This window comes from Zootoca vivipara, chromosome 2 (assembly GCF_963506605.1).
Source record: "Zootoca vivipara chromosome 2, rZooViv1.1, whole genome shotgun sequence".
Classification (NCBI taxonomy): domain Eukaryota; kingdom Metazoa; phylum Chordata; class Lepidosauria; order Squamata; family Lacertidae; genus Zootoca; species Zootoca vivipara.
The window spans coordinates 84,282,908-84,308,842 of NC_083277.1; the positions used below are offsets into that span (position 1 = coordinate 84,282,908).

Genomic DNA, 25,935 nt, shown 5'->3' on the forward strand with positions numbered 1-25,935 from the left:
TGCATTGAAGGGAATATTTAATGTTTCTGTAACACTCTTCATGTTTCATATGGGCTACCATAGCCTTCATTTACAGAATAGCAATCTAAGGCAAGCAGCATAAATGATGTCCCCTAAACAACATCAGGACAAAACTCAAAAGGAGCAATGCTGAATTGCCTTTTACGAATGTGCTGGGATGCATTTATCCCTTTTTGAGGCTTCCTGCACATCCTTCATGTGGCTGCTTCTTCCAAAAACCCACATGTACAGGTAATCCTAATATTATCTCAATCCACCAGAAGAATTCATCCTTAAATAAAAGCACTGGAAAAACTATTGTGCTGACCCCCAAGTATTACTTCTGCATATTAAAAGTAAAAAGGTAGAGTAGAAGAATGCTACAGTTGCATGGAAGTTACTCCAATCGTGCAGAATTTAAAACCCAGAATTCTGCTACTGACATATCCAGACACGGCTGGCTAGGGAACAAAAACATATTCAACTATATACAAAGTTAAGGGGGGGGGAAGAGAAAATTAGAGGACAATTATCTCCCCCCAAAGTTGTAAGCCAATTAACACAATTTGGTTTTGAGTTATTTACTCAAAGGGGGGGGGTATTTTCCTAGTATAAAGCCACCTAAAAATTGTACTGCACAAAACCTAGCTAATACAATGAAGATTTGGTTAAAAAAAGCTATTTCCAAAAACACTTTACAGATAAAGGCTTTCAAGTGCTGTAACTAGGTGAAAATGTAGTCAATGAGAAACAAAGCTGCGTGCCATGTAGTGTCACAAATACAGTTATGGTTTAAAAAGTTTTAATGCAGAGTCTCAAAATGCTTCAGCCTTCTGTGCAAGTTCACTCATCAGGTGGTTCCATATCCTCTGAAGGTATGAATCCTTTTCTTTCTTCTTTTTCTTTGTCGTCTTCTTCATTATATTCTTGCTCCTGCTCAGCAGCAAATGATTCCTGGGATGTGTTCAAATTCTGCTCTTCCATTTGTCCTGGTGGTGGTGGTTCATCATCATTTCCTTTGTTTTCTGCAGTACCTTCTTCAACTACGTCTTCCTCAGCCAGATTGTCTCCACCTTTAGTTTCTTCTTCAACCTTGTTTTCTTCACCTATAGCTGCTCCTTCCTCCATATTTCCACTTGTTCCTGCCTCACCGTCCTCATGTTCCTCTTTCTCTTCAGGATCATCTGTGAAAGGATTCTCCCCCTGCAAAACAAATCAGAACCACCTGACACCCAGCATTAAATATCACACACTTTAAGGAACTGAGCAGTCTATAATATATAGATGGGTAAGCAAGTTTGTTGTTGAGTGAAGCACCACATAAAAATAATTCTAAGGCCTTGACTATTGCACTAATTTATTTATTTTTTGTAAGCTTTAAACTACAGAACCTGAAGAAAATCAAATACGAAAGTAACAAGAAAACAGGACACTTTCATTCCTTTTCTTTCATTAGTAGATATAATCAAATCTCTGATACAAGTGAAAGATCCCTGATCATTTTTTGGGGGGGGGGGACTATGGCATTTCAACCAACAAGTGTCTCAATAATCTTTCTGAAAACAAGAATTGCTTGTATAATAGAAAACTCATTTCTTTTAACCTCCAGGATGTGACAGAAATTTAAAAAGTCATCCCACTCCAATGGGTGGGTGCATATCAATTTATAAGGAGTTAAACAATATCTTGCCATTTACACAGCAATTACTGTTCATTTTGCAAAAGTTGTTAAAACTCTCCATAGAGAACAGTCTAGGTGTGCCCAATGTACGGCTCACAGACTGACTGTGGTCTCCTCCCCTCTATTTGCAGCTACTTGGGGAAATTCCACATCCCATCATTTGTGGCCCTTTCCCACATCTTTACAAGAACATATAACACCTACTGAAACCCTTCCAAATTGGACTGGAAATGAGAGAATACCTATATAACACTTCCTCTCCCTGGCTTCAGAGATATCTTTCAAGCCTGCTGCAGCATATTAAGCATGCTGATTGTTCCACCTGCATCTGTGGACCCTTCACTAGGCTGGATTTCCCGGGGCTATTGCTGCCACTCTCAATAAAGTATTTTGAGGGGGGACACAATAGGAAAGAAAGCAAAACCAGAGAGAGATAATTTTTAAAGTGTATACAGAAACTGGGTCCAAACAGAATAAAACACTGTAAGATGCAGAGAACTGCATAGTAAGAAAACATAGGGAAGTTAAGAAGTTGGAGGTGCAGACATGTACAGATGGGGAAATGTAAAAAGGAATGGGTGCAGTGGTCTGCAGAGAGAAGTTAAGACTTAGAAATAGAGAGTGCCCTTATAGTAAGGGACAGAAAAGAGAGGGTGCACTATGAAGCAGAGAGAGAAAATGGAGGTTAGTGGAAAATACATTAAAACTCAGTTAATATTAGAAAATAAAAGCTTTTCCATTGTTAACATAGCAATATGGCTCTTTTTAAGTTAGTAAAAAAAAGTTGTATCCAACATGTGTGTGAGTGGAACAGACTTCACCTTATACACTTCTTCCCTGAAGCCCTCCATGCACGCTCAAAATTTACATTTTGAGGGTACATGGAGTACCCTCTAGAGCAGGGGTCCCCAGACTTACCGAGCGGCGGGCCGGTGCCCGCCGCGCCGACCGCGCGGTGGGCCGGACTGCAGGGGAGTGCGCGCGCAGCGGGCCGGAGGGCGGGGGAGTGCGCGCCCGTGCGCATGCGCACACGCACACGGGCGGAAAAAAAAATCGGCGAAAATCGCTTGTGCGCATGCGTATGGGCCTCCCCCGACCCGGAAGTGCACCAGAAATGACCTCTTCCGGGTCGGGAGAGGCCCGTACGCATGCGCACAAAGGATTTTCGGCAATTTTTTGCCGATTTTTCAGATCGCCGCTGCGCCGCGCGCCGTGAGAGCGGGCGGCGGCAGCGGGCGGCGGGGGTCGTCGCGGGCCGGATTGGAAGGCCGATTGGGCCGCATCCGGCCCGGGGGCCGTAGTTTGGGGACCCCTGCTCTAGAGCAGATTTCAGGAATGCATGGTGGCTCCAGGTAGAAGGAAAGAAGTTATACAGTGCAAGAATCAAGTTCGCTCATGCCACTTTGGATTCTGCCCATAACCCCTCTGTGGGCCGTTCTTATGTATATACGTTTTACCTTCAAATATCGTTCCAATTTCTTGCTGATAAGTTTATTGTTAAGAATACTTCTTGCAACTACTAATGATGATTTTTTTGACTGTTCCATCATAGCCTAGAAGACAAAATACATAAATAAATGGTCTGCACAAAATGTATCTACATTTCATGATTATTTATACCAGGCATCCCCAAACTGCGGCCCCCCCAGATGTTTTGGCCTACAACTCCCATGATCCCTAGATAGCAGGACCAGTGGTCAGGGAAGATGGGAATTGTAGTCCAAAACATCTGGAGGGCCGAAGTTTGGGGGTGCCTGATTTATACCAAGACAGGCCTTCCAAAGTACAGTAACTTTTCACACATTCTTATCAGGAACTATTTAATGTGGGAAGGAGACTCACTAACCTCCTCCTACTTCTCAAGTAAAATTGATTTTGACATGTCAAATTTGGTGTGCAAGGCAGATCCTGAGAATGATCAGGCCTGTGGAAACAAAAAGGTTCCCCTCTCTAGACTTAGAGTAGACTATGGAAGCTGAGAAGGAAAAAAACCTGTTTTCTCACCTGTCAATCCACTGGACCCTATCCCCCGTTAATTCCGGACCTAAATATCCAACCAAACATCTAAGGGCAAATTTATATTTGACAGTGTAAGTCTGTTTGTGGCATGTGCACCCCACCTCTCCCAGTAAACACTGGGTAACACAAAAGAAAGAGACATGTACTGAGTGCAGCGATTAATTGATTCCCCAACCTATGTCCACTGTATGAAGCAAGATATACACACCTTATTTTAACAAAACCAAGCAGGAGCTACATTTGCAGCCAAAGAACTGATTGGAAATAATGGGATTCTATTAGTGGCTATATTACTGCCAGGAGAGTAGGTATACTAAGTGTGTGGTGTGTGTGTGTGTGTGTGTGTGTGTGTGTGTGTGTGTGTTACTATAGTCTCTTAAGCAGGCATGTCAAACCTGCGGCCCTCCAGATGTTTTGGACTACAATTCCCATCTTCCCCAACCACTGGTCCTGCTAGCTAGGGATTATGGGAGTTGTAGGCCAAAACATCTGGAGGGCCGCAGGTTTGACATGCCTGCTCTTAAGCATGCTCTTTGAAGTATTTTTACGTTAAAATAAGCATTAAAACCCCTAAATTATTCAATTGCTTTAGTCTTCATCTGCTTTAGCCTTTCTAAAGTTGAATGATGTAGGGATTGTTCAAACTTCTCCAATGTGTTTTTGTGGTGAACAGTTAATTCAACAAATCCACTTACTCTGCGGTTGTGGTTATGATCAAGGGACTTCAGATGTTTCTGGATTATTCCATACTGCATCGGAATGAAGAGGTCACAAGCAACACAGTGAGCAGCCTCCACCTTTTTTACAAAATGTTCCATACCAATGTCTGAGAAAAGTTAAAAAAAGTCAAAATATTACAGACTGTAGTATGGGTATGGAAAACCTATGGCCATCTGCTGTGGGAACACAAACTCCCATCAGCCCCAGCCACCATTGTCAATGGTGAGAGATTATGAGCACTGTAGTTCAGCAACCAGTGTTAGAAACTGAGATATGAAAGCTGGGAGCTAAATGGCACCTTAAACCTAGGTTATGGGCGCCACAACTGAGTGTCTAGGTGTGCTTCTTGTTAACAAGAATACAAAGCTGAAAATTAATAAATTGCAGCTAAAATCTTATGTTCGTTTTTCACATGGTCTAGTCCTCTTCTGAAGATTGCAAAAAACAAAGCCATACTTCTCCTGCCCGCCCCTCTAATATTCTTATGAGGGTCCCAGGCAGTGGTTGGAAGTGGAGAGGCAGAAAAAGGTCCTCCTTTCCTTCCAGTAGTGGCAGTTTTAATCTGAAATCTTAGGCACAAGTACTGTACCCAGAGCTCAAAAACTGCTTGCATTAATGAAATTCTCTGTCGCAAAATGCACCTGAACAATGGGAGTTGCAAACACTGTCAGCAACGTGTGGAGGGCCATAGGATTCCTATAGGAAACCTTTGATAGCAGGAAAATATTTAGGAGGGTGAAATAACAGACTTCCATTCCTCAGGACCATTGGGGGAAATTCTCTCTCTAAAAAAGTACCTATCCTACCGTACACACAATGACTGTTTTGCACACATAAACACACACCCCCAACTGTAACAAAGGACCAAAATTGGGGGGGGGGGGCATTCAATATCCATCTCAGCTAATAGCAAAGTTAATTTAGGGACATCTTTCTCTCACACAGAACATTACGGAATTGCTTCCTATCCTCTATCCTATTTTTCTGAATGAAAACTGAATATTTTTACCCAAGAAAACAACAATATGTATTGCTTTTTAGCTGAATTTTAAGACACCTACCTTGGGTAAGATCTTGGTCTTTGTAGATCTGTTGTATAACTGCATTAATATCTTCAATTGCTTTACGGCGTTCTTCTGTCTTCTTTGTTTTATTAGCAACATACTCCTGCGTTGCAAAAAAGCTTATGAATACTCAATAATGCATAATACCATACTGGCCCGGCCCAATGCACAACATGCTAGGATTACTATACAATCAAAGCTATGCCTTCCTTTCCTTTCCCCCATCTCTCTCAAAAGCAAGAGCTAAGGTAATGGTGTGGATGTGTTGTGTACTAAAAAATGCAAGAGCAGCACAGATGAACTGAGAGATATAGATATTGGCTGATGTTTTCTACTCTGATAGACATCCAAAAGTACATTTTTGCCTCACTTGAAATAATTAAAAATCAAATGACAAGGAGGGATTGGGGAAAATGAAACAAAGTGCCACATCTAGCTTTGTATGTTAATATCAGAAGGAAAATGGAAGGCTCGAAGAAGAAAAAGGCCTACCTGGAGGAAGTCAGCTGTTTGCTGGGGCAGCTTGGTTCCAACAAATGCAAAGTGTTCCTTGTGGAATTTGCTCTCCAAATGGTTGGTCATCTCATCCTCATAGAAAGTGCGATACTTGCACAACGAACATACAAACTGAATCCTGTTAAGACATATCAAATAAAGAAAAATCTTTTTATCTGCACGGCAGTAATTTGAAAATTTGCGGTTTCCTTTATGTAGTCGTAGTCAAGCTGATATAATTTACTATAGCGAAGAACTACATTACACTAGGTGTGCTTGAATAGGCAACACTGCTGTCTTATTCCCAATTGAACTCTTTACAAACCATGTATCCTGAAACTTTTGTTGGCGAATACGTGGGACCATCAGCCCTCCAACTTCTTGTTCTAACCCTACCAGCAATCCCCAAGACTGCACAGAACTTCAGTACAGCTGTGATGTAGAGCACTGGAAGGGCATTGGCTTATTATTATTTAAACAGAGAATTGCTTGTTTTTAAATGTTATACCACCTTTGATAAACTTTTGAAAGTACAACATGAAACAGCAACCTCCAACAACTTGTTGGACATGAGAATAGCCTGCTGGATCAGGTCAGTGGCCCACCTAGTGCAGCATCCTGTTCTCACAGTGGCCAACCAGATGCCTGTGAGAAACCAGCAAGTGGGATTCAAGCAAAAGAGCAATCTCCCCTCCTGTGGTTTCCAGCAACTGGTATTTGGAAGCATTGCTGCCTCCAGCTGTGGCTAGGAGTTATCACTCGCCAACTCCTCCATGAATTTGCTCAGTCCTCTTTTAAACCCACCCTCCATGTTGGTGGTAATCACTGCCTCCCGGGGGAGCAAGTTGGTAAAGTTATTTTACATATGTTACTATAGGGAAGGAACTAATATATAGTGAAGGAATTTCCTTGAAACACAAGAACACATAGCATTATCCCAAAGCCACTCAAGCTCCAAGCACACCCCCAAACTCTTCTGGAGGCTTACCTTTCCACCATCCGATCACGATACCTCTTTTTTTGCCTCTCTTGAGTTTTCTTGCCAGCTTGCAATTTGCGCTTGATTTGACTGATCTCTTCTTGAATGGTCATAGCTCCTACATGAATAAGATCAGTTTATTTTTAAAGGATACCTACTCATGGACCTTACTGAACTCCTGGGTAAGATTGGGCTCCAGGTTCCTAGACTACTTTCCATGAAGAAGCCATACTATAACTTATCTGTACACCACTTGAATAGGTTTTTTTAAAAAAATAAAATAGTCTGTAAATTTTCTAAATGAATACATAAAATAATTCACAGACAAAGTGCTAGTTTCCTGGAGTTTAATCAGAGTTGGAAGCACAATTGCAACTTAAAATTTTGAGACAAATATAATTGTTGGGAGACACAACTGTGGGGTACACAAAACCAATTGTTCAGTGATGGTCTGTATAAGAAGAAAAACATTTAGTTTGCATCACAGGTTAATTGGAAAGTAAACTACATATTTAATATGAATCTGCCTGGTCGTTGGATAAAGAATAAAGTGTGAGTTACAGTTTAGATGAACTCTGAGCTTGATCCCACACAGTGTAATTCTCTTCAGGTTATTCCAGGTATAAGTGTTACGGTTTATATTATTTTTTATTTATTACATTTGTATACTGCCCTATACCCAAAGATCTCAGCGCTGTCCACAAAATAGAATTGCAGTATCATCAACACAAAAATATAATAAAAAATAGGAACAGAAACAAACCAGCAACCCCTCCTTCTATATTGTTATGAGTTTGTGGGGTTCCTGGACCCCGCTTCTAACTCATGGGTGCCAAACACTGGATTTAGCAAAAGGTTGTAGTACAGGCCAAACCAATTTGAACCAACATGTAAAAACAAACTTGGAATTTATCAATGGTTTATAAAATGGCTCTAATACAATAATGCGTATCTCCTGCAATATTCCACACATCTTTTTAAAAAATCTTTATTGCATTTTTTAAAATTACAAAGAAAGCATATATTAAACATTACATCCAAATATTCAAAACTAAAAAGAAAAAATACAAAACAAGAAAAATAAAAATATAAAAGGAAAAGAAAAAAATTAATCAGTACACCAAATTATTCAAAGGATACAAACGGTGATTTGATTATTCTATACACCAAGTTCCCAGAAAGAAATTGCACAATATTCCACACATCTTGTCCCAAAAATAACATAAATCACCAGAAGTACCCTAATGCATGTACATTTGAACTTACCTTTCTCAGAGTCTCCTTTTCTTTCCTCATCTTCACCTCCTTCTCCCTCTCCCTCCTAAAATGTAATTAAAGACACTGAAGCATAGAGCTGCACTTGCTTACAGGCAAGGTCACAACACGTGTAGAAATAACCTTTACATCAAGTAATCAGGGGTGCTGCTAGCTACCAAGATGATTTGGGGCTTAGGCAAAAAACAGCCACTGTTCATAACCACAGTACAAAATTACCATTTACTAGAAACACCAATATAGTAGGCTGTGATTGTGCGTATCCTTTAAATTCTCTGCAACAATGAGCAATGAAAAAACCCTTAGCTGCATCAGAATTTATTTAACAATTTCATGTTCTAAGAAACCTCTCAAAATCATAAGAGCTGCAATTACAATTTGAAAATAGACACTAACTCTACATCTGGATAGTTTGGACTGAAATAGGATTCTGTTCAGTTCTGCACTGATCAAACTATAACTCTATGCTCAAACTCTAAGCCAGAGATAAGGAACCTTTGGCTCTTCTAACATTTTTGCATTTTAAATCCCATCAGCCTCAGGGCACATGGCTAATGGTCAGAGATGATGTACGTTTTCGTCCACCAATATCTGGAGGGCCACTCCTGTTCTATGCCTTCTTAAGTTCTTAGCCATACACAAACATAGCTAAAAGGTGGGGAAATGTGTCAGCTGGCCTAACCCCCTTTTGCTGCATCCATCCTACTCACTACATCTGCCTGACACCAGTGCAGGGAATGCCATATTACAGTAGGGGGCCTTATGCATGTAGGCCAGATCTGATCTCTCACATTTGGGGAACACAATTTACACAAATCAGACCTACATATATTGAGCTGTATGCACACAAAACCCAATTTTAACATGGTATCCAATGCACTAATATCGGATGGGAGCAGAGTCAGCTGGCATAATCCCAATCACCTACAATGAATAGCTAGCAATTCAATCCATACAGGGCTGACTCTCTATTTGCACACTAACACTTTCTGTCCATCCTATATCCTATATCTGAACACAACATAATAGATTATGTTAGTAACTAGTGTATTTCAGCCCGTTCAATAACGGGCGCTAGAACATCCCGGGGTTCGGAGAAGCGCTTGCGCAGCGCTTCTCCGAACCCTGGGACCTGTCCTTGCTGTCGGCGGCAGGGGGACAGGAACGAAGGAGGAGAAAGCAGCCCTTTCTCCTCTTTCCTTCCTCTCCCCCCGCCGCCGACAGCCCTTTCTGTCGCCGGTGAGGGGAGAGGAACAAACGGAGAGAAAGCAGCCCTTTCTCTCCGTTCGTTCTTCTCCCCCCCCCCCACTGCTGACAGAAAGCACAGATCCCGGGCTTGCCAGCTCTGTTGGGCGGGGGGAGGGAGAAGCCGAAGACCAATCGGATCTTCTGCTTCTCCCTCCCCCCCACCTGACAGAGCCAGCAACCCCGCAGCAGGGGCTTTTCGCCGTTTGCCTTCCCCCCAGGGGGAGGCAAACGGCGAAAAACCCCACTGCGCCATACTTCAGCTCCGGGACTGGCTTGGCGGTGGCGGGAAGAAGGGGAGGAATTCCTCCCCTTTTTCCCGCTGCCGCCAAGCCAGTCCCCCAGCCAAATTGCCCGCTTCCGCTTCGACTTCCTCGGCTACGGCAAGCAGGCAGACAGCTCGCCTGCTTGCCTTCGCTGAAGAAGCGCTATCCCATGCCGGCGGTGCGTGGCAAGGCGGCGGGGGGGAGGAGCGCTTCTCTCCCCCGCCGCCTCGCAGCGCACCTCCAGCATGAGACGGGGCTTCGGAGTGGCGGTTGGCGGAGCGGCGGTTGTCTCTGCCTCCAATCCCTGTGTCCCTGGGGCACATGCACAGTAACCCAGAGACACACGGAATCTGGACGCAGAGACACAGGGACTTTATTATATAGGATTATTTGGAAGCAGATGTATTTTGTAATAGATCTATACGTTAAATCTTCAATAAATGAAAAGAAACACCAATTATGTCTTCTCAGTGTCAGACCTGACACAAAGCAAAGTGAATGAGTTACCCCAATCTGCATACCATGAGAATCATTAAAGGAGAGCCAATTATCAACAATTTAAATTATTATACTACTTATTGTAAGTGAGGCTGGGGAATGAGCTTGTGTTCACCTCGGGCACCAGTGCCTTGAGTCAGCTTTGATCTTTAAACATTCATTCATCACCTAGTCACACTAGCCTCTAGTCTCTGTTCTCTGAACAACAGAAAAAAGGAACTGTACATGGTCTCTCCCTAAACAGAAAGGCAAGCATGGCAGGACATCATTTGTAACTCTTGTTCCTATCATATATGTATAAAACACTGGGATTATAAATCTTTGTAGCAAGACTCAATTCAGACTCACATTTTTAGAACCCTTCTCAGCAGCTTCTCCTTCAGGGCCCTCTTCTGAAAAGAACAACATATCAACTAACTATGCAGACTATAAAATGACTGTAACAGTGCAACCCTATACTGTACAGTATATGACTTCTCAGAAGCAAGTTCTACTGAGTTCAATTATATTTGCTCCCAGGTAAGTGGGTATAAGGGGACGCGAGTGGCGCTGTGGGTTAAACCATAGAGCCTAGGGCCTGCCGATCAGAAGGTTGGCGGTTCGAATCCCTGCGACGGGGTGAGCTCCCATTGCTCGGTCCCAGCTCCTTCCAACCTAGCAATTCGGAAGCACATCAAAGTGCAAGTAGATAAATAGGTAGCGCTACAGTGGGAAGGTAAACAGCGTTTCCGTGTGCTGCTCTGGTTTGCCAGAAGCGCTTTGTCATACTGGCCACATGACCTGGAAGCTGTACACTGGCTCCCTTGGCCAATAATGCGAGATGAGCGCTGCAACCCCAGAGTCGGTCACGACTGGACCTAATGGCCAGGGGTCCCTTTACCTTTAAGTGGGTATAAGGTTGCAAGCCTGAAATATTTCACAAAAAGTTTTGTTTTAATTAACATTAATTTTAAAAAAGCACACATTATCGGACACAGATACAGATTTCTAGAATATCTGGACTCTTGCCAGATCGCTTGTGTGGGGGCAGAGGTACCTTTTTCCATCTCTGGTGGGAATGCCCAGTGGTTTCTAAATTTTGGACTGACATTTATAGGGAGATTCCAATATATGTAAAAGTGTTATTGTAATGGCCCCACCAGGTTTCTCAGTTAAATCTCTAGGATGGCTGTTTCTGTAATTCATGCGCAAAAGACCTGTTAACATGGACACTGGGACTGCAATCAGAATCCTAAAAACACAATGGTGAAAAACACCATTTGATACAAATGCATGAAGACAAACAGTAATTTCAGAGATTATCCACTATTTAATGGTCTCGAATGGCTCAGAAGACCCTGAAAATTATATGCTATATGGAAGGATTTTATTTCTTATACTCTTAGTACTGGTACACAAAGTTGTCTGCCTGCACTGATGAGGGAAATCTGGTTGTCTTGATGCACCCTTTTCCTGAACAACCAAATTAGGATGTGAAGCTTACTTTTATATTATATTCCTGTAATCATTTGTTTCTTACAGTTTAAATAAAGTTTTTAATTTTTTTAATGTTTCAATATGGCTAACTAAGGTGCAATGAAAAGAAAAGGCAGGAGGCTTCAGTGACTTGCTCTTACCATTATCAGAGTCAGAGTTGTCAGAGCCATCAGTTTTTGCTGCCTTACTGTCAGGCTCATCAGAACTGTTAGCCTGTTTTCGTTTATTAGCAGTAGGCTCATTCTTTATTCTTTTTTTCTATGAATTGAAAGAAAAGACTGTTTTTACTCACATGCATAGTCTAAGAGTTCTCTTATCACCAACCAAGAAATGTTCATTCATTCACATTTTAAGTTCTCTACACTCAAGAAAACTCATTTCAACAGGTACAGACATGCACACCTAAGACCTGACCTATGTTATACGAAACAAACGAATGAATCCCAGGTCACACTTCCTAGATATGACTAAAAGCCAGTGATTAATATTTTCAGTGCTAAGGCAGCATACTGAAGACAATGAGATTCCTAAAGAACAATAAAGATGTGCCAAGCAGATGTAAGAGACAGAGAAGAAAAATGTTCCCTATAATAAAACAGTTTAAATTACAAAACAGACTCCTTTGCACTCAGTTCTAGGCAGTTCTCTTGCTGGGCAATGTCCCTAAAAATGGGGCAGAAAACAGGTGGGAGAAGATCATAGGTACTTACTTTAAAATCTGCATCCCACATTTTCCAGTTTCTCCTCATTCGTTGTTTCATGCCGCCTCCTCCAAAGCGCATGTTGCCAGAGAAACTTCGCATTCCCTGGAACATGTTGTATTCAGGGAATAGTTTGTGGGAGAAAAGGGATGGGGGCCTATTGGGGCCATGGCCCCGTCCTCCCATTGGCACTGGCGGTTCATTCCACTGTCCGCCCATGCGCCCAGAATATGCAGAAGCCATGGGTCTGTTATTTCGCCTGTCTCTGGCCCAGTTCTGACCCCGGTGGCCAAAGTTGTCACGTGCTCTGTTGTGGTACTGCTCCCTGCGGTTCCCATAGGAGTTGTCATAGTGGCCTTCATAGGCATTGTCGGTGTCATGTTCAGCTTCACTGTAATCATAGCCGGATCTGTACAGATCACGGTCGTTTAGTGAAGGCCTTGAGTCGTAGGACTCATATGTATCATACCTGCAAGAATTGCACAGCAAGCAAGGAATCTAATCAGTAGCATATAGAGCACCATGTTAAAGTGTCTGCCAAAAATGGCAGTAAAACAGGTCACATTAAAGGAAACAACCTCTCATAATTGTTCTAGAGTCAAGATAATAACAAAGCTCAACTGATGTTTTAACTCAGTATGAGAGTTATTCTCTTGGACATTATAGCAGTGGGGAAGGACATAGAGAGGGTAATCAACATAAGGCTACATAGAATTCTTGTTCCGTTTAGCCTCAGTCAATCATAGAAAGAGCATAGCACTCTGATCAGACTGACAAACGTATCTTCAATTTGGGGGGGTCATACAAATTATTAATTTTTTCCTTTTACTGGTTTCACACTCCAATCACTTCAGGTGTTTGGCTATGCAAAACAAATGAAGTCACTGGATGCAAGGTCAGTTCCCACAAATTATTAGCAGTTTGGGAAATAAAGTGGTTTTAGTAAGAAGAAAAGAAAGCAGAAATCATCTATATAATAAGAGATGCTTATACATGACATTTTGCCTGCAGGAAAGCTCAGTGCAGACAAAATATGTGAGTACAGTACACCTTACAATTCCATTTTCTATGCTCACTATAATGAGTGGCTGAGACAAACAAGTTGACTTGTTTCTATAAAGGAGAGCTTTGAACCAGCACAATTTCACAAGAATGTTCCATAAGCTGCAGAAGAACTTTAAATTTAAGGTACATACTATGCATGTAAAACAGTACAGAGGCTCCGAGACAAAGATGCAGTTGAATGCCAAAATCCACATTATTCCTGACAGCATGTTGTTTCGATTGCTATGGCAGACCAAAACAAAGTCACTTTGCACTTAATAAACCAGTACAGGACACAAGTGCAAAAATCAACAGTCAAGATTTTTATCTAGGATCTGAAAGCAAGGACATGGAAAGGAAACAATGGCTGAGGAGGAGACTTTAAAAACTAACTCTGAACAGAAAGTGTCATTCTAAAAGCTATCAGGGTAGGCTCAAATATTCCATCTATCAACCCAAAGCTCTTGTGCCTATTTATAACATAGTGCTACTCACTGTTGTAGCTGAGCCTTCCATGAAATTGTTTTCCAAAATATACCGTAAATCTATTTCAGTTTCCTGCTATTTAGTCTCTAATGTTCACCTGGCCTCTCAAGTGAGAATTAACAGTGCTGGGTTAATAGTCACCTAGTATAATAGAACTGAAAATAGGGAGATGCATCACACTGGCTTCCAAATGTGCACAGGGTTGCAACTTCAGCAGAGCCTGACAACCTGAGTCAGTATCTGCAAAGTGGAGATTAAACTTTTATACTTAAAACTATTCCAGCACATGAAATCTGTAGTTTAAACACAGAAATACTATTTGGCAAAACTATCTACAACAATGACCTTTCTTAGGCAAGAGATGCTGTTTTAATGAGTGCAAATCGAGAGCATACACTACGAAAACCACATTTGATACTATGTAATCCCTTAAGGATTTCTGTAAATCTCCTGCATCTTCTATTTTTATGAAAATGTCATAAATTAAAAACTGACACAATATCAGTAAGATAAATATTAAGGAGTAGCAAAGGTATTTTAAAATAAAAAAATATCAACATGCTCTGATACTGTAAGCTACTTTTAGAACCTGGTAAACAAACAGTGACAACACACAGAAAAGCAATACAGAATGCTATGCATAATTTACCCATTACAGTTAAAGTACTATGCTTTGATTCCACTAAGCTGCATGAATGTACACAAAACAGGTATAATACAGTGGCCCATTGACACCTTTTCCAGAGGGAATGACACATACAATTTATTTAGACATACGGTAGTTCATTCACCTGTCCTCTAGAAATGCATCCATTAAACAGGACTGTCAACCAATAAAACCCTAAATATAGCCATTCTAGTGAAGTGCACTAACTGTCTGGGAATCAATGTCTCTAAAACTGTTAAAAACTCAGGTATAAATGTGAAGCAAACACTTCTGACAACTTTTTATACCATATATCCAGCTTAAAAGCAATAAGCACTACTTACTTCAACAATCCAAAGTGAACTTCCTTATGTATGAACAATAACTTAAGCAATTTATTAATGACTTCTAGGGATGAGAAATGTACTGAGAAAAGACTACAGAATTCTCTATTTACTTATTTTCTGTTTCAGTTGGCTGGAGCAAAATCGTAAGAGAAACTTAAGTTATGGTAACCAGCTAAACACATATTCCATTAATGTTGATGGTACCTGACTTACACTCTGTGAAAATAGTGACCTATCCAAAACTATATGGGGTTGCTAAAACCTGCTATTCTTTCAAAATATTTCATTACAATTAATTTATCAACTGTTACAGTATTAACAAACTTTCCTCACTAAAAGATGTGTGCAAGCACCTTATTTTCAAAGCTAAAGCAGAGGAAGTACAATTTGGCTAATTCTGTCTCCTCCCCACCCCACCCCAGCTCTGTAAGCAACAGCAAAGATATGAAGCAAAGAGCAATACTATCAGTCAGAGAACAAAGGGAACAGCTCTTAGGCAACAGCACATTAGATCAACATGTCTTTCACAAACTGCCCTGATCTATAACTATTACTGAAACTTTTCACCTTTGTCTCTACACTCACCTGTCTCCACCTGAGCCATAATGTCCTCCTTGCATCGTGTCAGTTTCTAGATGAGACACCATATCTAAGCGCTTGTTAAATTTTGTTATTACATCAGCACTGGTGCCAGTGGATGCGTTATAGTTCATGTCTGTATCTGAATTAGGCATTTCCCAAGAGTTTGAAGTGGCCATACCATACCCATAATTGCCAGAGTTATCCTGACTGTATCCATATCCATAATTATAGTCCTCGTAACCTGAAATGAGAAGTAGTCACTGAATTTTTCTGGTAAGCATAGATTGCCATACATAAGCATCTAATGCAAGATTATCACCATCAAGAATGCTCCTCTTCAGGATATAGCTGTGTCTAAAATGTCTGGACAAACATTTTCTGTAACTCCTACCAAATATTAAACTTCTTACATATGAAAAAAGTACATAGCACATTTCCTGCTAAAGTCAACCTTCATTTTTATCTCATCTGCGAAAGGGCTCAGGTGCTACAGCACTGGTATTACCTCCAACTATAGCACCATTAACAATACCTTCAGGTGTATCCTGATTGCTAGAGGGGCCCAAGGTGGCAGCCTCCATGCACAGCACATCTTACCTAGGATAATGATCCACCTCTCTTTAGGACTGGGGGAGGGGCAGTTTTCAGGAGAGACACTCAGCACCTACCCCAGGATTATCCATTTATGTAAGAAATCAGCTGAATTTGTGGATAGTCAATAAAATATTCTCAAATCACTTTAAAAATTCTAGCAAGTGGCACAACAGTGTCAATAAGAAGAGAACCTAATTGCAAGACACCATATTTCATCTCCACACAATACTGTAAAGGCACAAATTTAGAACTAAAACTGATTAAGGGTGGAAATGAAAATTCATCACATTGAGTAAAATAAAGTTATTCAAGCTAATAGTACTGACCACTTATAATTTATTTCATTTATGAATTGCTTCCCATCAGGAATCCCAAAGCCATTTACAATAGTAACTGGACTGCAGAATACAATGCAGAACTGGATCCCTAGCATGCCTTCCATGATTTATATACTCCATTGTTACTGTCTCCATATCCACACTTCTTAATTTGAAACTAACACTGCGTCCTATACATGTTTACTGGAAATTGTCCCATTCTGTTCCAAGGGGTTGAATTCCTGCTGTTTATACAATTATAGCTTAACAGTGTGATTCTAAATATGGTTATTCGGAAGTAATCCCATTTAATTTAATGGGGCACACTCCCCCCAAACTGTATATAGTATTGCAGTTGAAGTATCTAAATTCCCATGAAAGTTCATGATGCTTTGTTATTCTTTGAACATTTGGAAAAGAGCTAGCAAGCAAGCGGAATTTGGCTATAATGCTATGCACATTTCTTGTGATAAAGTCTCAATGAAGTAACTGGGCTATTTCTAAGTTAACATGAATATGATTGTTAGCATGTGGGAGGTGGAAGGAGATAAATTAATGCCCAAATTAAACATACAGATGATCAAATATCAGCCATAAGTAAGAATCTGCAGTAGTCTCACTGACAGGGCCAGGAAGTATAACATAAACTCTGACTTAACAATATTGATGTATAAAAGGAGCATGAGTGCCAGAAGATATTAAAAGGAGAAATACACCAAAACTGTGAAAACCGTTACATTTCAACATTAGTTATGAATTTACTTTTTGATTTAACTGTTATGCATATTGGCAGTCAATTAAGATTTTATGGTACTTGCCTCTATTTGTGCCAGAGTTCCAGTTTCCATAACCTAGAAAAAAAATACCCCAGAGGTAAAAATCATGTTAGTTATAAGGTTATTGTCAATCTATCCAAGGTACTACACTAAGCAGACCTGACGTGAATATTCATTGAATGACAGTTAAATCACAAGAAGAAAGTTTAACAAAAATTGACCTAACTTAATTTCATTTGACAGTTTGTAATCGACATTTTTTGATCTGTGGACAGATGGAATGTGCTATCTGTACTGCCCATGGTCTAACCTGCAGTCTACAATATTATTTTGTAGAACCCTCTCATCTGGTGTGTACTCTTGTTAGACTAATAATGATAGTCTAACCTTGAGTTACACAGACTTGAACAACTACGGTATGGCACGCACTGCCACTGAAAGGAAATCCCAGGCTATGTTTATAGACAGCAATTGGAAAAAAAGGGTAGGAAAGGGTGGTATGGTATGTTGAGATAGCAGAATCCTAAGAATCCAGCACTTCTCAAGGTTCAAGAAGCATCCAAACGAAGTACATATACCTTAGCAATATAGAGCAAAAACATTACAAAGCTATGGAGACCTATCAGCCTGCAACATCTTGTGAATGTATCCCACCAGTAACGTATGGCATCTAATTTTTCAATTTATAGTCTATTAAATTAAAAAACGATCAATGAATAAAAGGTTGTTTAAGCCATTTCAAATGCATGTTTTTCATCCCTTAGCCTCCTCTCAACATTGCCCTCAGTATTCCAACTTTCTCTAAAAGTTTCTCTTTCATTTCTGTCATGAATCTCTTACACACATTCATAGAATCATAGAGTTGGAAGAGACCACAAGGGCCATCCAGTCCAACCCCCTGCCAAGCAGGAAACACCATCAAAGCATTCTTGACATATGCCTGTCAAGCCTCTGCTTAAAGACCTCCAAAGAAGGAGACTCCACCACACTCCTTGGTAGCAAATTCCACTGCCAAACAGCTCTTACTGTCAGGAAGTTCTTCCTAATGTTTAGGTAGAATCTTCTTTCTTGAAGTTTGAATCCATTGCTCCGTGTCCGCTTCTCTGGAGCAGCAGAAAACAATCTCTCTCCATCCTCCATATGACATCCTTTCATATATTTGAACATGGCTATCATATCACCCCTTAACCTTCTCTTCTCCAGGCTAAACATACCCAGCTCCCTAAGCCGTTCCTCATAAGGCATCGTTTCCAGGCCTTTGACCATTTTGGTTGCCCTCTTCTGGACACGTTCCAGCTTGTCAGTATCCTTCTTGAACTGTGGTGCCCAGAACTGGACACAGTACTCCAGGTGAGGTCTGATCAGAGCAGAATACAGTGGTACTATTACTTCCCTTGATCTAGACGCTATACTCCTATTGATGCAGCCCAGAATTGCATTGGCTTTTTTAGCTGCTGCATCACACTGCTGACTCATGTCAAGTCTGTGGTCTACCAAGACTCCTAGGTCCTTTTCACATGTACTGCTCTCAAGCCAGGTGTCACCCATCCTGTATTTGTGCCTTTCATTTTTTTTTGCCCAAGTGTAGTACCTTACATTTCTCCTTGTTAAAATTCATCTTGTTTGCTTTGGCCCAGTTGTCTAATCTGTTAAGGTCATTTTGAAGTGTGATCCTGTCCTCTGGGGTATTAGCCACCCCTCCCAATTTGGTGTCGTCTGCAAACTTGCTCAGGATGCCCTCAAGCCCATCATCCAAGTCATTGATAAAGATGTTGAATAAGACTGGGCCCAAGACAGAACCCTGTGGCACCCCACTAGTCACTACTCTCCAGGATGAGGAGGAGCCATTGATGAGCACCCTTCTACAGCACACATATACTCATGTGCATGAAAATTCTCAAACTGGCACAACACTAGGATAATTGTTTTTAATTACTTTATTGTAGTCTGATAAAAGTAAGGCTCAGACAGAACTACTTCCTTAGCATTCATAAGGACATTGCTGAAAAGATATATCAATACCCCCTTCAGACCTTCATCTGCCCAAATGGTGGGGACTACTACACAGACAAAAATAGGCTCAATGATACAGACATAAATAAATCCTGTTTAAATCAATAGCATAAGGCTTACAAGTTCAACTGCATCCAGTGAAATCTCAATTTCAAAGCACTCTGACCAGAAGGAAATAAGAAAAGGATTATTGCTAATTTACATTATTACTAATTTACATTAGCTTGCAATATTAGGGAGTGGGTAATCATTTGCAGGCCAGTATATATGTAATGTCCAACTATAGTTCAGAGATCAGGAGTATACCACAGGATCACATGCTCCTTGTCTCTCCCATCTCACACATCATCCCTTCTCTACCCTCATTTATTTTGTGTAACTAGGGAGCCCCTAAGCATTATTTCCTTGGAACATCCATTAGCAGAATCACTAACAATCACATAACAGTGAACCATAGTAAAAGGGGATAATAGGGAATTCCCACAGAAGGTGTGAAGGAGCACATAAACAGACACCCTCTTCTCCATAAACCAAGACTATAAATGACAATGCACTGACCTTGAAGCAGCAATAACTACTACAGGTTGTTGTTGTTGTTTAGTCGTTTAGTCGTGTCCGACTCTTCGTGACCCCATGGACCATAGCACGCCAGGCACTCCTGTCTTGCACTGCCTCCCGCAGTTTGGTCAAACTCATGTTCGTAGCTTCGAGAACACTGTCCAACCATCTTTTCCTCTGTCGTCCCCTTCTCCTAGTGCCCTCAATCTTTCCCAACATCAGGCTCTTTTCCAAAGATTCCTCTCTTCTCATGAGGTGGCCAAAGTATTGGAGCCTCAGCTTCACGATCTGTCCTTCCAGGGAGCACTCAGGGCTGATTTCCTTAAGAATGGATAGGTTTGATCTTCTTGCAGTCCATGGGACTCTCAAGAGTCTCCTCCAGCACCATAATTCAAAAGCATCAATTCTTTGGCGATCAGCCTTCTTTATGGTCCAGCTCTCACTTCCATACATCACTACTGGGAAAACCATAGCTTTAACTATACGGACCTTTGTCGGCAAGGTGATGTCTCTGCTTTTTAAGATGCTGTCTAGGTTTGTCATCGCTTTTCTCCCAAGAAGCAGGCGTCTTTTAATTTCGTGACTGCTGTCACCATCTGCAGTGATCAAGGAGCCCAAGAAAGTAAAATCTCTCACTGCCTCCATTTCTTCCCCTTCTATTTGCCAGGAGGTGATGGGACCAGTGGCCATGATCTTGGTTTTTTTGATGTTGAGCTTCAGACCATATTTTGCGCTCTCCTCTTTCACCCTCATTAAAAGGTTCTTTAATTCCTCCTCGCTTTCTGCCATCAAGGTTGTGTCATCTGCATATCTGAGGTTCTTGATATTTCTTCCGGCAATCTTAATTCCGGCTTGGGATTCATCTAGTCCAGCCTTTCGCATGATGAATTCTGCATATAAGTTAAATAAGCAGGGAGACAATATACAACCTTGTCGTACTCCTCTCCCAATTTTGAACCAATCAGTTGTTCCATATCCAGTTCTAACTGTAGCTTCTTGTCCCACATAGAGATTTCTCAGGAGACAGATGAGGTGATCAGGCACTCCCATTTCTTTAAGAACTTGCCATAGTTTCCTGTGGTCGACACAGTCAAAGGCTTTTGCATAGTCGATGAAGCAGAAGTAGACGTTTTTCTGGAACTCTCTAGCTTTCTCCATAATCCAGCGCATGTTTGCTATTTGGTCTCTGGTTCCTCTGCCCTTTCGAAATCCAGCTTGCACTTCTGGGAATTCTCGGTCCACATACTGCCTAAGCCTGCCTTGTAGAATTTTAAGCATAACCTTGCTAGCGTGCGAAATGAGCGCAATTGTGCGGTAGTTGGAGCATTCTTTGGCACTGCCCTTCTTTGGAATTGGGATGTAGACTGATCTTCTCCAATCCTCTGGCCATTGCTGAGTTTTCCAAACTTGCTGGCATATTGGGTGTAGCACCTTAACAGCATCATCTTTTAAAATTTTAAATAGTTCAGCTGGAATATCATCACTTCCACTGGCCTTGTTATTAGCAATGCTTTCTAAGGCCCATTTGACTTCACTCTCCAAGATGTCTGGCTCAAGGTCAGCAACCACACTACTTGGGGTGTACGAGACCTCCATATCTTTCTGGTATAATTCCTCTGTGACTACTACAGGTACTTAGATACTAATTCAGAACTCTGCTGCTTAAGGCCTCTTAACTCCAATGCTACCCTTAAAAAATGAATCAAAGTCCACAAGGAGCAAAGAGCTACAACGGCTAGCTGTAAAGCATGTATCACTGCTACAATCTCCTATAAAGAGGCTGAACTAGTACCAGAACAGTAGTCCTCTGAAACCTAGCAGACAGTCCTTTTACTAAAGATGAAAAATACACCAATCCTGAACAACTGGATTTGTATAATTAATCAAAAATATATTTACTGAAAGATGAATTAGACCTTAAGGGACCTGCGCTTCTCCAGAAAATATACAGTGAAGGGGGAAAGTATTTGATCCCCTGCTAAATTTGCCTGTTTGCCCTCTGACAAAGAAATGACGAGCCCATAATTTTAATAGTAGGTTTATTGTAGCTGTGAGAGACAGAATAACAACAAGAAAATCCTCAGAAACCCAGAAGACAAAAGACAGAGACTGATGTGCATTACAATGAGTGAAATACCGTAAGTATTTGATCCCTTTGCAAAAGATGACTTAGTACTTGGAGGCAAAACCCTTGTTGGCAATTTCAGAGGTCAGATGTTTCTTGTAGGTGGCCACCAGGTTTGCACACATCTCAGGAGGAATTTTGTCCCACTCCTCTTTGTAGATCCTCTCCAAGTCAGTAAGATTTCGAGGCTATGTGTAGCTACTCAAACCTTCAGCTCCCTGCACGGATTTTTGATGGGATTAAGGAGTGGCTAGGCGACTCCAGGACTTTAATGTGCTTCTTCTTGAGCCACTCCTTTGTTGCCTTGGCCGTATGTTTTGGGTCATTGTCATGCTGGAATACCCATCCTTGACCCATTTTCAATGCCCTGGCTGAGGGAAGGAAGTGCTCACCCAAGATTTGATGATACATTGTCCCATCCATCGTCCCTTTGATGCGGTAAAGGTGTCCTTTCCCCTTAGCAGTAAAACACCCCCAAAACATAATATATCCCCCTCCATGTTTGACGGTGGGGATGGTGTTCTTGGGGTCATAGGCAGCATTCTTCCTCCTCCTCCAAACATGGCGAGTTGAGTTGATACCAAAGAGCTCGATTTTGGTCTCATCTGACCACAACACTTTCACCCAGTTCTCCTCTGGGTCATTCAGATGTGCATTGGCAAACTGCAGACGGACCTGTACATGTGCTGCCTTGAGCAAGGCGTCCTTGTGGGCTCTGCAAGATCTCAGTCCTTCACGGCGTAGTGTGTTACCAACTGTTTTCATGGTGACTATGGTCCCAGCTGCCCTGAGATCATTGACAAGTTCCCCACGTGTAGTTCTGGGCTACTTCATCACCGTTCTCATGATCAATGCAACTCCATGAGATGAGATCTTGCATGGAGCCCCAGACCGAGGGAGGTTGGCAGTTATTTTGTGTTTCTTCCATTTGCGAATTATTGCACAAACTGCTGTCACCTTCTCACCAAGCTGCTTGGCAATACAGTGGTACCTCGGTTTATGAACACAATTGGTTCCGGAAGTCTGTTCATAAACTGAAGCGTTCATAAACTGAAGCGAACTTTTCCATTGAAAGTAATGGAAAGTGGATTAATCTGTTCCAGAGTACTTAAACTGAAGTGTTCATAAACTGAAGCAAACTTTCCCATTGAAAGTAATGGAAAGTGGATTAATCCGTTCCAGACGGGTCCGCGGAGTACTTAAACTGAAGCGTTCATAAACTGAAGCATGGGTGTAATTGGTTCCGGAAGTCTGTTCATAAACTGAAGCGTTCATAAACCGAAGCGAACTTTCCCATTGAAAGTAATGGAAAATAAATTAATCCGTTCCAGATGGGTCCACGGTGTTCATAAACCGAAAATTCATAAACCGAGGTGTTCATAAACCGAGGTTCCACTGTAGTCTTGTAGCCCAGTCCAGCCTTGTGCAGGTCTACAATCTTGTCCCTGACATCCTTGGACAGTTCTTTGGTCTTGGTCAAAGTGGCTACTTTGGAATCCACTGGATTGACTGCTTCTGTCGACAGGTGTCTTTTGTACAGGTACTGTAATGAGCTGGGATTAGAGGTAAGACCTCTCCCTTACAGCAGGTGCTTCTAATCTCAGCTTCATTTCATTTCATTGTCAGAGGGCAAACGGGCAAATTTAGCAGGGGATCAAATACTTTCCCCCCTCACTGTAGCAATATTGTGAGGCACATTTAGCTGACACAGAATACAACTTCTATAGTACATCACAATCAGTACAAGTAACTTGTACAGCCACTACAAACTGCCACTAATAGTGCAATTCTGTACATCTCAGAAGTAAACCTATTGAATTCAATGGACTTTACTTGATGTATGTATGTATGTATGTGATTGTGGCTCAGCATTTTTGCCCACAATCTTAATTTTTTCAAGTAAGGGGATGATTGCTTTTACTCAGGAGCACTCTGTTCACAGTGAGAAGCACACTACATATGCACTACATACACCCATTTGGATTCCTGGTGTTCAATTCCTGGTTCAAAGTAAGCCCTGCACCTTGCTCACTAATAAAATTTTCCATTTAACTATCATAACTCATTTGTAATCAAAACAGGAGTGATTAACTCCTCAGATAATCATCAAATTAGGAATATCATTAAAATCTAAAGTATCTTTATTTCAGAACCAAGATAATGTGCCAAAACCTCAAAGAAATATAGTATTACATGATTTCCAGTACTGCTGCTTCACTAGCACAGTAGACCTGCTTGCACACCAGAACTTTCCCCTCCTTTCCCCTGCAATCCCCCCACCCTCAAAATCTCCTCTAGAGGATGATCCAGAGTAGATTTTGAAAATGTGGAGGGAGAGGAAGTCCCATTGTGCAAGTAGAACTCCAGACATGCAGCTGGACAGAACCCATGCTTCTCACATTCCAGTATCAAGTCCCTACTCAAACATTTGAAGCAAAAAATATGACTAATTGAGGTTAGTTAGAAAAATATTGACCAGGGAAATGTTGGTCTCCCAGAGTGAGAGGCTGGGGGGAGAAAGGAAAGATCTCAGGTGAGAACTGGGAGAAGCTACTATCTTATGTGGGTGGTACGGGTTAAGAACTACCTTTAAGAGAGAACTCCATACTCTATTTTTACCTTTACCTTTGATAAAAAATATTAACGACTGAGAAAAATATTGACCATGGTACATGCTGAAGGAATAAATACCACATGCATGACTGTCACATATGGGACTTAGCAAATGATCCATGGAAGAATCTGTATCACTTCAAAGTGCACCAAAGCTGTCCAAAACAGTCAGCAAACTGTTTGGGTTTGCTTTTTTAAGTTTTCAGACAAAAATCAGTCAGGTTTGTCTTCAATATGCACTAACACGCACTGGGGCACAGGTGCCAGACTATTTTAATTGCATATAATTCCATCTGTAGCTGGGCAACTATACTGGTAACGAAGAGACTACCTCATATTTTATGAAATAGATTTGGTTCCACACTTACATAACCAAAGGGCTAGAAAGGCAAATGTTGACACCGCAAGTTCAGATAACTGTATAACAGTGCGCACGCATAAAACTAAACGAATAGCGGGCAGCTAGAATTCAAGGAGACATGCCACCGTCGCGTTTTTATTTTATTTTATTTAGAAAGCAACTCCTCTTTGGCAAATAGCCTTTCTAAATCCCAAACAGTGTTAGTTGGTGGTTCAGCAAGGCGGAAACAATGGCAGTTATTCCAAGGGAAGCCATAACCGATCGGACACAGGGGAAGGTTCCCCCCCCCATTTTTTTTCTTCCTGCGCCACCTTCCCACACCCACTCCTATTATAACCGCTCACAGATACCAAGCAGTGGGGTGCGCGTGTGCAAAGACGGCAGAGACGCAAAGATTCATCCCTCCTTCCTTCCCTCCCACCCCGATTCTGAGGCGGCGGGCGCAGAGCAGCAATGCCGACATTCACCTTTCCCCGATCCCCTCCGCACATTCGCACGGCTGAGGAGGGCGGCGCACCCTGCGCGCACAGCCTGAAACCGTCCAAGAACATTCCCGCCCCCCACGCGCCATTGCTTTATTTGGCGGGAGCAACGGTAAAACAACGCCTGACAAACACCTCAGCAACCCCCCGCGGGGAACGGGGGTCACCACAGCGTTGCTAGAAGAGAAGGGAAAAGCAGCGCTGCTGACCCCACCCCCCGAGATGTTGACATAGGGCCGGGCCCTGCGCTCCCTTTGGCCCACTCGCAGTGGGTGGGAGGAACCCGTCCCTCCACCCTCACGCCCGACAGGCAGCCGCCCTCTCTTCCCCCCTCACCCGGCCCCCGATGCTCACCTGAATAGCTCATGATGGCGGTGACGGCTCCACTACAAAACCACACTCCTCACACCCGTTACCTCCTGCGCCAGACAGCAACGGCAGCTTGCTAGCCCCGCCTCCCGACACTGTTGGCCGCACTCGCACACCTAGCCGGTCAGCCATTGGCGGTTACGGCGGTTAGTCCCGCCTCCCTCGCATGCTATTGGGAGTAGAGGCCTAGAGCCCTCGTATTT

At 42.0% G+C, this 25,935-nt stretch overlaps 1 protein-coding gene across 3 annotated transcripts; it reads right to left on the reverse strand.

Annotated features, from left to right (window-relative positions):
* AKAP8L (A-kinase anchoring protein 8 like) lies at positions 1–25,842 on the reverse strand. Of its 3 annotated transcripts, none has more exons than XM_035104755.2 (13): positions 25,718–25,842; positions 17,254–17,286; positions 15,528–15,765; positions 12,429–12,888; positions 11,859–11,976; positions 10,591–10,631; positions 8,225–8,279; positions 6,968–7,076; positions 5,977–6,118; positions 5,482–5,587; positions 4,396–4,526; positions 3,139–3,234; positions 1–1,203 (listed from the first exon to the last, which is right to left on the reverse strand). In XM_035104755.2, exons 1-13 carry the CDS (start codon positions 25,728–25,730, stop codon positions 844–846), a joined length of 1,902 nt encoding a protein of 633 aa, XP_034960646.1. In that variant the 5' UTR covers positions 25,731–25,842; the 3' UTR covers positions 1–843. The 3 variants fall into 3 exon arrangements, with proteins under 3 accessions (XP_034960646.1, XP_034960645.1, XP_034960647.1); XM_035104754.2 differs by having other exon boundaries at positions 10,591–10,634; XM_035104756.2 differs by having other exon boundaries at positions 10,591–10,634; positions 15,708–15,765; positions 25,718–25,841.
* Between the last annotated feature and the right edge of the window lie 93 nt (positions 25,843–25,935).

Excerpts from the sequence above, each read along its gene's own strand:
- AKAP8L (XM_035104754.2), bottom strand. Across the intron at positions 7,077-8,224 it reads AAAAGGAGACTCTGAGAAAG|GAGCTATGACCATTCAAGAA; the intron begins GTAAGTTCAAAT and ends TTATTCATGTAG. Across the intron at positions 4,527-5,481 it reads AGACCAAGATCTTACCCAAG|ACATTGGTATGGAACATTTT; the intron begins GTAGGTGTCTTA and ends AACTTTTCTCAG.